Consider the following 15,656-nt stretch of genomic DNA (forward strand, 5'->3'; position numbering starts at 1 on the left):
GGACCAGGGCTACTTTCCCACAGTGCTGTCGGTACTGTCTGTGTTATTGCTGGATAAGGGTCTTCTGTGACCTTCCAGAACAGAATTGATGTCCTCTTACATCTGACTTCAAAGCCTTGGCCTTCCAATCTCTGCTTGCTGTTTTCCATGGACACCCCCCCATCTCCCTGCTCACAGTTGTTACCTCAGTGATGGGGGGTAATTTGTCAACAGGGGGTGTGACGCATCCACATTGGAGAGAGCTTTCAACCGGGCAGGCCAGAATGTGGCCTCCCGCAGACTCTGTTAAGCAGCTGAGTAAACGACTTTTAGCTGTGCCTACTGTTTATACTTGGAAAAGACGACAATAGAGTTCCCTTCTCACTTTAAGTGGCCATGGAGGCTGGAGAAACTGTTCGCTCCTCCTCTGAGAAATCTGACCACTTGAACTTGATGTTTCACTGGCCTCATAAGTATTTGGTGGATTAGAGATGAAGTTCATTCATTCATCACAGGTGGTCTTTGGTAATCATCTCAATGAGACAGCATGTTATTATGGAAAGCTCTTTGAATCCAAAACTAGGTCCTGTTTTTTCACTTATTAGCTTGAGATCTTGACCACATGATGGTAGCCTTGTGTCTGAGTCTCAGTTCACCCAGCTGTAAGGTGGAGACCGTGACACTCTGCCTGGCTTTTAGGATTGGTATAAGGACCAAAGAGAAGTAGATGAAAGCACTTTGTAACTTATGTAAATGTATGCTCATCTTAAACTTAGTATTTAATTTTAGTCGTTTTTCTATCTCTGTAAGATATTGCAGCAAAATATTTCCAATACCAGGAGCTTTGAGTCTTTCCATGGCTAAAATATAGCCCTCCCTGTCATGGGAATCCCAGGCCATCTCATTCTAGTGGCCATAGGATGGGTACGCAGATTCAGATTGTCCCTAAAACACACAAAGATGACCATCCCCTGGCACTGACCTATCATCAAATGCAGGTGAGCAGAAGGAGACCCTCACACCATCATCCCACAGCCCCTAGATTATGTTAGTTAAAAACTGTGTAAAATGTCAGAGTCTTCCCTGAGGGGCCTAATGGAAGGAATGGATTCTCTGACTTTGCCTCAAAGAACCCCAGCCGTAGCTCAGTGCTGTGCTGGGTGAACTTTAAAATCACTCAGCATCCACCCTCGGCTACGCCGTCCATACGGGGAAGGACTGGGTACTCAGTGCAGACCATTCAGAGGCCTTAATTAAAATAGTAGATGATTACTTAGGCGTGTGATGTGGCTTCTTGTTTCTCCTTATTTCATAGGAACAAGCGAGAAGATTTTCAGTCCCAATTTCAAAACAAGAAAAAACGAGCAAAGCCCAGTTTGTAAATGCTCATATAGATCCAGATTTTTATCTTTTCTCAATCCTGTTTCTCACCGTCTCCTACTTTCCCTGTTTTTATAGCTTATTAGCCATAAAGTAAGCTAGTCACTAATAGTATCATAAATAAATTTTTAAAACATAATAGAAGTATTAAAATGTAAATGCCACTGCACTACAGCCTAGGTGACAGAGTGAGACCCAGTCTCAAAAAATTAAAAAATAAAAATAAAGTTTTCAAAAAAATCATTTATTTGTAATTTATCCTAATTCGCAAAAATATCTGTCATAAGCAGCACTAGCAAGACTTTTGGTGAAGTTGAGAGGGTTTGCCTGTGTCCAGGTGAAAGCTGATTTCTATGAAGCGCCTTATCAGGTGTACCTGTCTCTCCTAATTGTGTCATGCCTGTGTCCTGGGTGGTACCACGCCTTTCAGAGCTACGTCAGGTCACTGTGCTTGTGCCTCACTGGTAGATGTGATCTGACTCGGGCATTTTTTTATCCTGACGCTGAGACAGGAAAGACTGGGAAGGAGCTTCGGGCAGTGCGCTATTCACTGGGCCACTTTTTCTTTCTTTCAGAGATTCTGACCTGTTTTTGTTGGACACCCGTGTAGTGTGGGCCTCAGAAGAAGGCTGGCTGGAATTTGACATCACGGCCACTAGCAATCTGTGGGTTGTGACTCCGCAGCATAACATGGGGCTTCAGCTGAGCGTGGTGACAAGGGATGGTAAGTGATTATCCGCAAGCCTCCAATGTCCAGCAAGTCATCAATTTCATGCATTTCCCTTACAGCAGTTGTGATAGAACCGTGGGCGACAGTCAAGTCCTCAGCTTCAGGATCGCCTCATCTACTGATCCCCCATGACTTGCATTGAGAACCAAAACCTTTCCCGGAGGCCTCCTAGACAGGAATTGAAAACAGGCTTGGGCAACTTGGAGACAGGAGAGTGGTAATGTTTCCAAGAGGATGGCGATGGGAGGACAGCTTTCCTAGGCAGAGGCAGGTTGTGGGGGATGCAGCGAGTAAGAGAGAGGCAGGCGCATCTGTTTAAATCCTGATGGATGAACAGGTTTGCAGTACCCACTCCTCCTGCAGCATCAGAGCCAGCAGCTTGAGGTCCCCACTGCTGATCTGCCCACCAGGGAGGGCAGAGTAACTGCAGATTCATAATCTAGCAGAAACAGGAGAGCCCAGGACTTCACGCCACTCCTTCATGTGATTCTGAAACTTTGAAAGGAGTGCTTTGATTGTGCCAAAAGGTGCCATCCCATGGGTGCCAGGCAAGGTTTGGGGCTACATGATCTTCTTCTTCACACTCGTTCTTAATTATTAGCACTTGGGAAACTAGGAAATATCCCTTAACTGTTGTAGCTACAGGAATAAGTTTCTGTGGAATAAAGAGATGCATGCTTTGATTTGCATTAAAGGAGTCCACATCCACCCCCGAGCCGCGGGCCTGGTGGGCAGAGATGGCCCTTACGACAAGCAGCCCTTCATGGTGGCTTTCTTCAAAGTGAGTGAGGTCCACGTGCGCACCACCAGGTCAGCCTCCAGCCGGCGCCGACAACAGAGTCGTAATCGCTCTACCCAGTCCCAGGACGTGGCGCGGGTCTCCAGTGCTTCAGGTGGGTTTGTGGGGAGCCTGTGTTTCCAGAAAGCCTTGTTGGCCTCAGTGAGAACAAAAGTTGTGTCCACAGTCTCAGATGTTGAGCAGCTTCTGCACAGCAATCCAAAGGCAAGTAGGCGTCATATGCACGATGGTACCTCGTACAGTCGCAGAACATCTACGTGGGTTCTGAGGGCCCTCAGCGTGGAACACTTGTTACCAGAAGACTCAGGCTGCAGGCATCATGACTGCCTGTTGATCCAGACAAGCATCTTTCTGTTTGGTTACATTTCTCCAACTCTTTTTAAAATTCCCATCAAAACCCTGGAAGCACCTAGATTCTTTTTTCTAGTTGCGTTATGCTGGGGGGTTATGATACACAAGCAAACTTGGTACACTTGTGTAATATGAACTTGTATTTGTCAGTGCTCTTGGCTGGAAGGGAAGGAAGGTCAACTCAGCCCTCTAGAATGGATTTCATTAGCTCACTTAATGGAGAGGTTCAGGGGTTCTATTTTTTTTTTTTTTTTTTTTTTTGAGACGGAGTCTCCCTCTGTCGCCCAGGCTGGAGTGCAGTGGCATGATCTCGGCTCACTGCAAGCTCCGCCTCCTGGGTTCATGCCATTCTTCTGCCTCAGCCTCCCGAGTAGCCGGGACTACAAGTGCCCGCCACCACGCCTGGCTAATTTTTTGTATTTTTAGTAGAGACGGGGTTTCACCATGTTGACCAGGATGGTCTCGATCTCCTGACCTTGTGATCCGCCCACCTCAGCCTCCCAAAGTGCTGGGATGACAGGCGTGAGCCACCGCGCCCGGCCAGGGGTTCTATCTTTAGGCATGGCTGGATCCATGGGCTCAGATGATAATCAGGAATCTCTCTCTTTTTCTGTTTTTCTATTTTTCTTTGTTGGTGGAATTCTTAGTAAAACTATCTCTATATGGTGGCCAGGAAGGCAACCAGTGGTTCCAGGATTTTGTTATCCTTGGCAACCTCAACCTCAGACAGAGCCCTTCTTCAGCAGAAATCCAGGGCACGACTCCGGTTGGCTTGGCTGGAGTTGCATCCCCTATCCTGAAGCACACTGCTGGGTGGGGAGTGCTCTGATTGGCCAGACCTGAACTGTGTGCTCACCCGGAAGCTAAGGAATAAGGTGAGTCCCATTCTGCTCAGAACAGACACATTCAAAGAGCAAGAGAGAGAAACCAGCTCTGCTGCCTGAGTGTCAGCTGAGTGGTCCTTCAGAAATGTTCTCCCTGGCTGGGTGCAGTGGCTCATGCCTATAATCCTCACACTTTGGGAGGCTGAGGCGGGCAGATTACTTGAGGTTGGGAGTTCAAAGACCAGCCTGGCCAGCATGGTGAAACCCCATCCCTACTAAAAATACAAAAAATTAGCTGGGTGTGGTGGCATGTGCCTGTAATCCCAGCTACTCGGGAGGCTGAAGCAGGAGAATCACTTGAACCCAGGAGGTGGAGGTTGCAGTGAGCCAAGATTATGCTGCTGCACTCCAGCCTGAGCGACAGAGCGAGACTCCATCACAAAAAAAAAAAAAAAAAAAGTTCTCCCCAGTGTGTTTTTAGGAAGTGGCATGGAAGTCCACCCATGGAAGCCCAGAGGAAGGGAGACTGGATGTTCCCTCCCCACAGCCAGTGTCATAGCTAGTTAGGATTGAATGGAAACCCAGACACTTCTGACTCTAATGCCGGTGCTTGCAAATTCTGGGGTCCTTTGGCTATTTAAATAGCTTGAGCATCAACCATAAAGGTGAAGATTGGCAGTGGGATTTGCAGTCAGAGAACTTGTTTCCCGGGTTGCTACCCTGTGATTGTGGACACATTTAATCTGTTTCAGCTTCCGTTTACTCATCTGTAAGATGGGGATGATGAATGCCTTACAGATTTGCTGGAATTAAAAGCATCAAAATCTGGCTCGTAATAGCACTCAGATTATTTATACGCCATTGTAGGAAGTAGGTTCTCAGGGCATATGTTGGGATCCCTGGAAAACAAGTGAAATAATTCTGGAAGATGCATTAATTCTTCCAGGTAATTGTACAGAAATGTCACTTTTGGTGGCCAAACAGTTAATGCAACTTCCCAAAGTACCTATTTCTTCTTTGGGAAGCAGTGTCTCCATTTTGGGTTCCGACTTAAATGAACTGTCTATTTTACCAGTAACTTGGATGTGGAGCTTGAGGATCCACCACCCAGTGTGATGTGACATTTTGCTTCTTGTCATCCTGGTGTTTCTTGGAACCACTGTTCACGGCATGGGTGTTCCTGTATTCACCACTAGAAACAGTCAGGGTTGGGGTTTTTGAAAAAGAGAAGAAATGCTTGCTTTCCTTTATTCACTTCAGAGGCAGCCTGCTGAATAGAGTTAATAATCTCAGTGTTTTCCTTCGGGCTATGATGATGAAGTCTGCCAATGGTAGGCTTCAATTTATTAATGAACTGTGGTCAGTTTGGTACTGGGACCTCAGACATAGAGGCATCTCTTGAAATGTTGATTGCTTTTTAAAATTAAAATTTCACTTGATTTTATTCAGCACCCCCCCACCCAATGCACACACTAATGTTTTTAAATTGAGAAAAGATGTTGTGTCTGATTTTGATTTTAGCAATATCAACCAATTATTATTTTCCAAGTCCGTTTCAACTTTTTTTCAGTTTGATGAGTTTAAATTAAATATGGATATTCAAGTTGATCTAATTGGTAATAGGTGCAAATATCTCTGTTTTTCAGTGCTCTCCCCCCCGCCCACCTCCCAAGCCAGTACTTCCAAATTTGCTTTGTCCCTTTCAACAGTACAAAGGCAAAAGGGTTCATACGAAATCTCTCTGGCCTCACCTATTTAAAGGCCCCCAAGAAAGAATGACGATGAAGGATGCTCCCTCCTTCTCATTCTCTTCAAAGATCCTCTAAGTGATCTGGGAAATTGCTTGTGTCTGGCCCACCGAAGCGCTTCTTCATATTTTTGGCTCTTTATTCCTTATCTATTCTTCCATTAATGGGAGTGGACATGCTGAGGAAGAGATTCCTGTCCCAGAAAAGATTTCCAGAGAGATGGCTTGCTACCTGGAGAAATGGGCTGTCTGGTGTTCTTCTCCCTTGGGGTCTCTGTGAGGCCAGATGTTGCTGGGCCTTCATGAACCAGGTAGATGTTACAGTAACAGAAAAGTGGTGTACTCTGGCATGACTGCAGGCAGACTTTCTGCTTGTAAATCTTTTGGAAGTTGGAAGGAAAAGATTGCGTTGTCTCTGCTGCCCCCTTCTTCCATGGCGTGCTCCCAGGGAGTTGATAGTTCTCCACCAAAACAACCACCACCAGAAGCAGCCCACCAGGGATCGTCCTACATCTGGGTAAAGAAGTTAGCATTCATTCATCAAATTGCCTGTCATCAGGGTGAAACGTGGCAAGGAAATAAGAGGCTATTTTTGGAATTGAGCTGTCTATGCCTGAGACGGCAAGACTAGTGCACAGCAGGGGAGAGGCCAGGAGCCCCACCGCCCACCAAAATCTACTCAAACATTTGTACTTGGCTTTCAAGCTGGACTTTCCAAACATGTGCACTGGATAGTGGTTTGGATCAACGTCCCCCTGGATGGCTTTCACTTGCCCTTGCTTGTCTGCAGCTGGCTGCTCTAAATGAAGGCTGGATGTTGGCTCTGTTACACTTCTCCAGGGGCTTGGATAGCCTCTGCATGGTATCATTTATTGTTTTTACACGTGTTTGACTAGTCCTGGTCCCAGCCGTCCTTGCCCCATTGGGGATTTTAACCAATCTACCAATTCTTTTTCAGCCTCCATTTCTTACCAGCCTGCTGCTCTTGCAACACCTGTCAGGTTCTGTAGCTCCAGTTTGATGGTCTCCTTCTACTTGTTATCATTCACCCTCTTTTATGGGAGCTCTCACTTGGGGTTCACTATTTTATCCTCTGGGGGACTGTGATACCACTTGGCCAATCCATGACAAGGTCCATGAACAAATGGCCTTGAAGTTCCATTGGGTGATTGTAAATTTTCATTGGGCTAATTTTCCAGGATCTTTCCAAGACCTCTTTTGAGAGGGTGTAGCTAAAGCGATTTCAAGTCAGCTGGTAAGTCTGAAGTCTGCTCTGCTGCTGCTGCTCTGAGGCAGAATTGGTCTTTGTTTCGATAGATGACAGTTTGGAAACATTATCTGCACTTTAATGATTCGTGTGAAATTGGAGTAGTCTCTTTCAGTCTTGATGTTTATGTTGTCACTACCCAGCTCTGCCAACCATCTATGACCCAGCAGCCTCTTGAGACCCTGTCTGTCCTTTGGAATGAGTCTGCCATTGCACCAATGCCACCTATTAGCATTTCTTTTTTGTTTGTTTGTTTTTAAGACAGTTTCACTCTTGTTGGCCAGACTGGAGTGTAATGGTGCCATCTCAGCTCACTGCAACCTCCTCCGGGTTCAAGCAATTCTCCTCCCTCAGCCTCCCAAGTAGCTGGGATCACAGGCGTGCACCACCACTCCTGGATAATTTTGTATTTTTAGTAGAGACGGAGTTTCACCATGTTGGTCGGGCTGGTCTCGAACTCCTGACCTCAAGTGATCCACTTGCCTCGGCCTCCCAAAGTGTTGGAATTACAGGTATGAGCCACCGTGCCCGGCCAGCATTTCTTAGAGTAAGTTCTCCTTCCCTCCTTTTCCCACCCCCAAACATGTATCTTTAAGGACCTTGGGGGAAAGTGTGGCTCTAGTACATTCAGGGATACTGCTGACCCTTCTTCTTGATAGTTTATATCTTCTGTCCTTTAAGCTTCCCGTTTGGGACTATTCAATAGGCTTTCAGCATAAAGTAACCAGGATTCATCTCTTGCAAAACAACTGTTTGAGTAGTTTATTATAACTGTGCAATCTTTTGCTATACATTTCAAGGAAATCCAGTCCAGACTGGGGGTCTCATTGTTACAGTGTCCTCACTACTTCACCATTGGCTTCCATGGGTTGGGGATAGCCAGAGTTGACTGGGTCGGTCCACTGTGGACATTCAAAGCTTGGGAAGAATAGACACAGCTCAGGACTGTGAACTAGCAGTTTCTAGTTCTCCAGGAGAGTTGGGAATTGTGATTTGTCATTGTGATCTTAAAGTTTTAGGGCCTGCAGCTTGGCTTGCAGATGTCTTGGTTAAGTAGAGTTTGGTTCAGGGCTTCTTATATGAAATCAAACCTTAATTCTCCATAGACATGGAGGGGACAGTCATGGCAAATAGTGTTCTAAAAGTTAGAATCACCAAAAAAAAAAAAAAAAAGTTACAATCAAAAGCTTCACTTCTATCATGCTCAACTCTCATTCGAGGATAATGGCTATCAAAGAGTGAAACAGACTGGAAAGTTCCCTTCTACCTCCTCCCAAGGTTCACTCCTTGCAAATGTGCAAATGGCAACAATTCTGAAAGGCAACAAGAAGAGGCTTATGCGGGTACCATGAGATGCCTAAGTCATTCCCAATCATTGCCAACCCTGGGAGGGCACTGGGGCCAGGAGACTCAGTCTAGGAAGTGGCAGAGAGTATAGAAGGTGCTTAGAGCACAGAGGGTCTTAGAGCTAGGTCTTTAAAGGAAATCTTTGTCTATTTGTAGGACAGTTCCATATTCTTTTAGAATCAAGACAAAGGCTGAAAAGAGACCAAAGTCCCACCCAGATTAAATGGGGCCTTATGAGATCCTGAAATCTCTTGGAGCAACCGAAAAATAGGGCCTCACTCTTGCTTCTCAATGTTGACCATCCAAGTTATAAACAAAATCTAGACTCTGAAAATCAAACTGTCCACCCCCACCCCAACCCTATCAACTGTTAGGAGATTATTGACACCAGAAATCAAAACCCCAGTGTGGTCCCTGGCCTCCCGTAGTGTCGGTGACACAAGGAGCTGGCACCTGCTGCGTGTTCCTCAATGGCTGTATTGATTCTGCTGGGCGAGTGGGAGCGAGAGGCTTGTTTTGGATAAGATGGGGCCGATAAGGCCCAGAGATAAGGAAAGAGCGGCCAGGCCCATGAAGACAGAGGTGCCACTTTAACGGCCTCTATGTGGCCCTCATCCTTGTCATTCTAGGAGAGAAGGGAAGTTAAAGTAGTGAATAATGCCCTCTAAAAAACAAGTTTCCTTTGGGAAGAGTCTGTAGCCTGAGCTCAGGAAAGCTGGGAAATACACGTGGAGCATGCCGCTTTGTCCAGTCCCCTGCCGTGCTGGTATTTTCTTGGCTGTGTGTGACCTGCTGAGCGGGGACACCCGGCTGAGCTGGCAGGGCCTGCGGGGTCAGCCCAGGGCAGCCGAGTGGCCCCTCTGCAGAAGCCCTGGTGAGAAGACAACTCCCTGTCCACCTCTCTCCCTCTCCCTCCTTCTCTCCTGCTTTCTGTGGTGTCCCTGACATTCTTTCTCTCCTGCCTTTGTTTCCCTTCTCCCTGTCTTGCCCTTTGTCTCGCTGTCCTCCTCTACTGAAGTTGCAAAGTGTAGCAGGCAGGGTCACTGGGACCCAGGCTGGCTCTGGCTGCCGTGACTCAGGCACACCCGCCCTGGGAGCCCACAGGCTTGCTGCAGCGCCCTAGCCCTGCCATGCTCACAGCAGCAGCTGCATGGTGGCCCTCCAGCCCAGCAGTGCAGCCTCCCTGCACAATGCCTGCCTGAGAATCAGGATGGTGGCTGCGCCCTTCCCTTCTCCTCTGGGTCTCACACCTATGGGACTCTCCTGGCCTCCAGTGCCAGGGAAGCCTGCCTGTCATTGGCCCGTCATGGCATATAGGGATTGAGCTTCAGAGCTAAACCAACAGTGGGCTCCTTTGCACTTCGCTGTGTGCGTGGCTCTTCAGGAGGGCCAGATAAAAAGGGTGCTGGATGGAATTAACCCAGATGTTATGCTTAGTGTAGGGTATGACCCCTGCATTGGGGGTATAGGCAATGTGTACAGTGCATGTGCCGCTGCCTGGGGACATGGCTTCTGTGAGGAAGTCCCAGCCCAGCTAGCCGCCTCCTATTGGGGCCAAGGGTGCCCTGTCCTCACTGCACTGGATGAGAGAGCTATTCTGCAGTTTTCAGTTTGCCTTGGGATGATTAGGATGCCCCGCCCCGTCACCGTGACGTGGGCCCCGGCAGCCTTGCCATTTGTTTTCTTCTGTAGATGGAATGTCTCCTCAGTCATCCCAGGGGAGACCAGGACTTAAGGTCGGGGAGCAGAGGCTGTCAGCAAGGAATTGTCAGGGCCAAGGCCCAGCAACTGAGATGAGAACTCCCCACCAGAACTGAGCAGACCGTAGGAGCTCAGCAGAGCCCGTGTGGAACATGCACCAGCAACAGGAGGAGCAGTGGCAGGAAGATGCTAGAGGACAGAGAAAGGGGATCAGCCAGAGGTGTGTGTGCTGTGAGCTGCAGCATGTACCCCTGATGGCCCCCAGGAAGGGAGCTATGCCCCCTCCACCACTACCCTCAGAACAGGACTCTCGGATGTGAAAGCTCAGTTGTGTCTCAAGGACAAGGAGACTCCATCACTGTGTCCTCCCTGCCATCCGCTGGACTCCAGAAAAATGCACCTCCATATGGCTCCTTTCAAGTTAGCCCCCAGCCCCTCCCAGGTGTACTGGCCCCCAGGTAACCTGGAGGAATGACAGATAATGAAAGACACACCTGGGGCTTGGGAGAGGGATGTCAGAGCCATGGCTGGACCTGATGCTTTATTCCAAGATGAATTCTGGATTGGAACACCCCGGTGTCTTACAGTAGAAAATGGCAGGTACTTCCACACGGTCCCGCCATTGGGAATGGATGGGACACTTCTGCCTGTTTCTCTACCACTGATTTCATTGTGCAGAAGGCCTAAATGAGACGCAAGCCTCCCTTTGGCAAAGTATTGGAAAAATGAAGGCAAAGTATTGGAAACATAAAGGCTTCATAAAGGACACGCTTTGGGCACCACGGCTGGGACCTCTCTGCCCAAGTCTGTTCTCCTTCTGAGGGGGACGGTGCCTGTCTCTGCCACCTTCTTTTCCACTACAGATCATGGAGATTCTTGCTGAAGAACCTTCCTTAGGGGAAACAGGCATGTCTGTCTTGCATCTTTTTTTTTTTTTTTAATTCCTTCCATAAGGAATTAAAAACAACAACAACAACAAAAAAAAACGGGTCTCACTCTGTTGCCAGACTGGAGTGCAGTGGCACGATCTCAGCTCACTGCAACCTCTGCCTCCTGAGTTCAAGTGATTCTCCTGCCTCAGCCTCCCGAGTAGCTGGGACTACAGGCACCCGCCACCATGCCCATCTAATTTTTTGTATTTTTAGTAGAGACAGGGTTTCACCATGTTGGTCAGGCTGGTCTCAAACTCCTGACCTCAAATGATCCACCTGCCTTGGCCTCCCAAAGTGCTGGGATTACAGGCATGAGCCACTGCGCCCGGCCTGTCTTGGATCTTTAGAGTTCATCTCCATCCCCGAAGGGAGTTTTAGAAGCTTCTTGTATCATGGGCCCCACTTGCCTGTCCCACACTGTGAGATGAAACCCATTTAAATCTCATGTCCAAAGCCATTTTTTTCCTACAAATAGTTTTTTTGTGTGTGTGTGTTGAGGGATTATAAAGGAGAGCAGAATGTTTTATCATGGTTTTTGCTTCAGTGGCTTTAGGACAAATTAAAAGTCAACTCTGGTGCTAGAAAAAAAAAATCTCCACTTAAAACCCATGTTCAAGTATCTGTAATGTTCATTTGGAGAAGAGAGGAAGGATTTGGGCTTTTTAATACTAATTGTACCTGAAGGTTTCCCTATGGAAGCAGTTTATTAAATGGGACTGAAAGCCGTGCTGCTAAAGGCAATTAACATCTGATATATTCTCAAAGCTCAAAAATCTTTGGCGAGGGAAATGTTTCTGCCGCGTAAGAGCAGGCCAGGGAGTTACCTTCTGCTTATGGAAGGAATTCATCCTGGGGGGCTTTTATGATTGTTGAATTTTGTCATCTGTGTCACCTGATCACTCAACAGTTTTTTGCCCAAACCCACCTATGGCTGGACCCTGCTTGTCCAAGTTGCCCTGGATGAGCATCTGGGGCCTTGTCTTGAGGGGGGAAGTTGCCTCTGGGCGGCTGGTGCCCCTGCCCTCGAGGGGGACCAGATTTCACTGTGCATTCAACTTTGAAAAAGCCAGATCCCTTGAAAATGTCTCTCAGGACCAATATTGGGCCTTGACTGCAGCTGTGTCTGGGGATGCTGGGGAGCCTTGGTGTCCCAAGACAGACTTTGTGTCTCAACAGGGCAGTAGCACTACCTATGTGTGAGCCTCTTGTCTAGAGGGCAGCAGTTCCAGTTCTGGTGTCACAGGCGCACGTGGACAGCCAGGGGCCTGATCTCAGTGGCTCTGACTCATGAGTCTGGGATTGGGCTGAGAACTCTGCACTTTAGAGAAGCTCCCTGATGATCCCCAGTATTCGGCACAGGCCACCTTCAAGTCACACACTGAGAGCTTCTGTCCTGGTGGTGGGGAAGGGTTCCTCCATCTTGGGTCTGCTTCTCTGGTTTTTGGTTTGTTGCCTCTCTCTAGCTGTCTCACTTCCTTTCTCTGCCCTGCCCTTGACTGGTGAATCCATTCGGGCAAAGCTGTGTTACCTCCCTTTGTCCCACTGGAGTGACCATGTTCCTGTTGAATTGTCACCATATACGTTTCCACTGGCCCTCTTCAGCCCATTCATCAAAACCAATACCAAGGGCAGTAGGAGTGAGGGGAAAGTTTTTTCTGTAATCTGTCAATCTGTTTTAAAAAAAAAAAAAAGTGTCAGTGTAATTCCATGCAGAACCCAGGGTACCGACCCTGAGTGGCAGATACAAGTATTGTGAGGAGCATCAACCTTCACAAATATTTATGTGTTCTTTGCCAGCAGTTAACATGGAATTATAAGGAAATTTAAGCATGGCCTGAGAGTATCTGTAGGAAGAAAAACAGGAGAGTTGAATTCCTCCCTTTCCTGTCTCTGGCCCTGATCCTTACTTATCAACAAAAATGCCAGTGTCTGGTGCTAAAAGAAATAGCTGTTCTTACAGAGAAGGTTCTCTTTGTTGAGCATTGAGAGAGTCAAATCAACAGCAGGTTCACAGAAACCCAGAACTGCTGGTGAAGTTAGAAGCAAAGCCCTTTGACTATGTCATCTTGGTTCCATCCAGCAAAAAAAGAAACTGGAAATCCAGACATGAAGTGGTCGTCTCTGCCTGTGTTCTGCCAGCAATTCTCCAACACCAATTAAGTGTCCTGCAATTCAATTTTTTTTTTTTTTTTAGGCTGGGTCTTGCTCTCTCGCCTAGGCTGGAGTACAGTGGCATAATCAGGGCTCATTGCAGCTTCAACCTCCAGGGCTCAAACAGTCCTCCCACCCTAGCCTCCCAAATAGCCAAGACCACAGGCACACACCACTATGCCCAGCTAATTTTATATTTTGTAGAGACAGGGTCTATGTTGCCCAGGCTGATCTCAAACTCATGGGTTCAAACGATCTTCCCACCTTAGCCTCCAATAGTGCTGGGATTACAGGCATGAGCCGCCACATCTGGCCTCAATTCAATTCTGATGATAGACATCTGGAGTTAGCACAGACCCAAGTTAAAGGGCAAGGTCCCCAAGGAGACTGCTGTCATTTCAGACACCAGGCACAAGTGAGGTCCACAGGGCAGCCATGCTTCTGTCTGTCTTGCCTACAAATTTGGAAGTTCACATGACTGCCCTTCGTGTTTGATCATTTGCTGGAACAATTCACAGAACTCAAGAAAGTGCTATACTTAAAATCATAGTTTTATTACAAGGGGTATGACTCAGGACCAGCCAAATGAAGAGACTCGTAGGCAAGGTCAAGGTTGGAGCTTCCACACCCTTTTGGGTGCACCGTCCTCTTGAAACATCAGTATGTTCACCAACCTGGAAGCTCCACTGAGCCTCACTGTCTAGAGTTTTTATGTGGGGTTTAATTTCTCTGCACAATTGAATCATTGGGCCACATGATTGAACTCCATCTCCACCCCGCCAGAGGCCAGGCTAAGCCAAAGTTCCAACCCGCTAATCCTGTGCCTGGGTTTTTTGGTAACTAGCCCCCATCCTGAAGCTAATGAGGTCCTAGAGAGTGTGTGGGGCTCACCGTGTACAATCTAGGGCCTCAGGAGCATAACAGAGACACTCAGGAAAGTCCAAGGGTTGTCAAAGCTTGGTGCCAGGAGTTGGGGACAAAGACCAGAGATTGATTTATTATTTTCACACTGCCCATGTCTGCTTGACCTGGGAAAGTTGTTTGTGGAAATCTTTGCTTTTTACATGACCAAATGATGCCAAGATGGTCTTCGCGGAGATTTTGGTCCCTAGCACGAGAGGGTATTTTGGAGGAAGCTTACTTCACAAGCAGAATGAGGCTGGATGGGGAAAATTCCAGACAAAGACTGTAAGTAGTGTGATCATGCAGTTTGTCATCTAACCCAGGACACCTTTAAGAGCACAGGGCATTAGGACCTTGGGGTCTTCAGGAGACTCCCCTGCTGTACCCAGCTGGCAGGAGAGGAAAGAGTGAGTGGAAGGCTGATGGGGCAGGTAGTTAGGAGGGCCAGGCCTGGCAGTACCACACATCCCTTCTTCCCCACATTCATGGGCAGAATCCAGGCACATGGCCACGGCTAACTGCAGTGGGAAATGTCATCTGGCTGTGTGCTCAGGAGGTCGATAGAGGATGTGGGTTGCTAATAAACACATCACAGCTGCCACATGGTTGTTCCTGGAATAGGTGAAGCAGGCTGCTTCCTCAGGGCCTTCACATTGTCATTCCCACTCTAGGAAATTCTCTCACCCCAGATGGCCTCGTGCCTCACTCCTAAGTCTCCTCCTTTGCTTAGAAGATACCTTAACAGAAAGACAAGGCCAGGCGAGGTGACTCACGCCTGTAATCCCAGCACTTTGGGAGGCTAAAGCAGGAAGATCACTTGAGCCCAGGAGTTCAGAACCAGCCTAGGCAACATAGAGAAACACCATCTATACAAAGTATTTAAAGAATTGGCCAGGTGTGTGATGTACACCCAGCTACTCGGAAGGCTGAGGTGGGAGCATCACTTGAGCCCGGGAGTTGGAGGATGCAGTGAGCCATGATCACACCACTGCACTCCAGCCTGGGCAATAGAGTGAGACCCTGTCTCAAAAATTTTTTAAAAACCCACAAAAACAAAAAAATCCAGACAAGCTTGTCAATGCTGTGAGATAGCACACTGCCACCCTGTACTCTCTATGCCCTAACTATTGAATAATAATTTAGCTAGTCCGGGTTTTTACTAGTCAGAATTTTCCAGAGAAACAGAATCAATAGGAGATACATATGAGGAGATTTTTTATGGGAATTGACTCAGGCAATTACAGAGGCCAAGAAGTCACATGAGCTGCTGTCTGCAAGCTGGAGAACCAGGAAAGCTGGTGGTGTAATTCAGTCTGAGTCCAAAGGCTTGAGAACCAGGTGAGCCAATGGTGTAAGTCCTAGTTGGAAGTCAAAGCCCTGAGTACTGGGGAGGGCTGCTGGTATAAGTCCTGAAGTGCAAAGCCCTGGGAACTGGGAGCTCTGATTTCCCAGGGCAAGAGAAGACAATGACCCAGCTCAATAAAAGAGAATTTGCCCTTCCTCTGTCTTTTCGTTCTCTCTGGGCCCTGAACAGAGGAGATGATA

The 15,656-nt window shown here is 47.7% G+C and overlaps 1 protein-coding gene across 1 annotated transcript in view; it reads left to right on the forward strand.

The window, feature by feature from the left end:
* Positions 1 to 15,656, forward strand: part of BMP6 (bone morphogenetic protein 6) — a 154,165-nt gene that overhangs the window by 132,185 nt on the left and 6,324 nt on the right. The window contains exons 3-4 of the mRNA XM_024248953.3: positions 1,935 to 2,083; positions 2,785 to 2,982. Of these exons, the coding sequence (XP_024104721.1) occupies positions 1,935 to 2,083; positions 2,785 to 2,982 (347 nt within the window). The remainder of the gene's footprint in view (positions 1 to 1,934; positions 2,084 to 2,784; positions 2,983 to 15,656) is intronic.

This window comes from Pongo abelii, chromosome 5, assembly GCF_028885655.2.
Source record: "Pongo abelii isolate AG06213 chromosome 5, NHGRI_mPonAbe1-v2.0_pri, whole genome shotgun sequence".
In the NCBI taxonomy this organism is placed as follows: Eukaryota; Metazoa; Chordata; class Mammalia; order Primates; family Hominidae; genus Pongo; species Pongo abelii.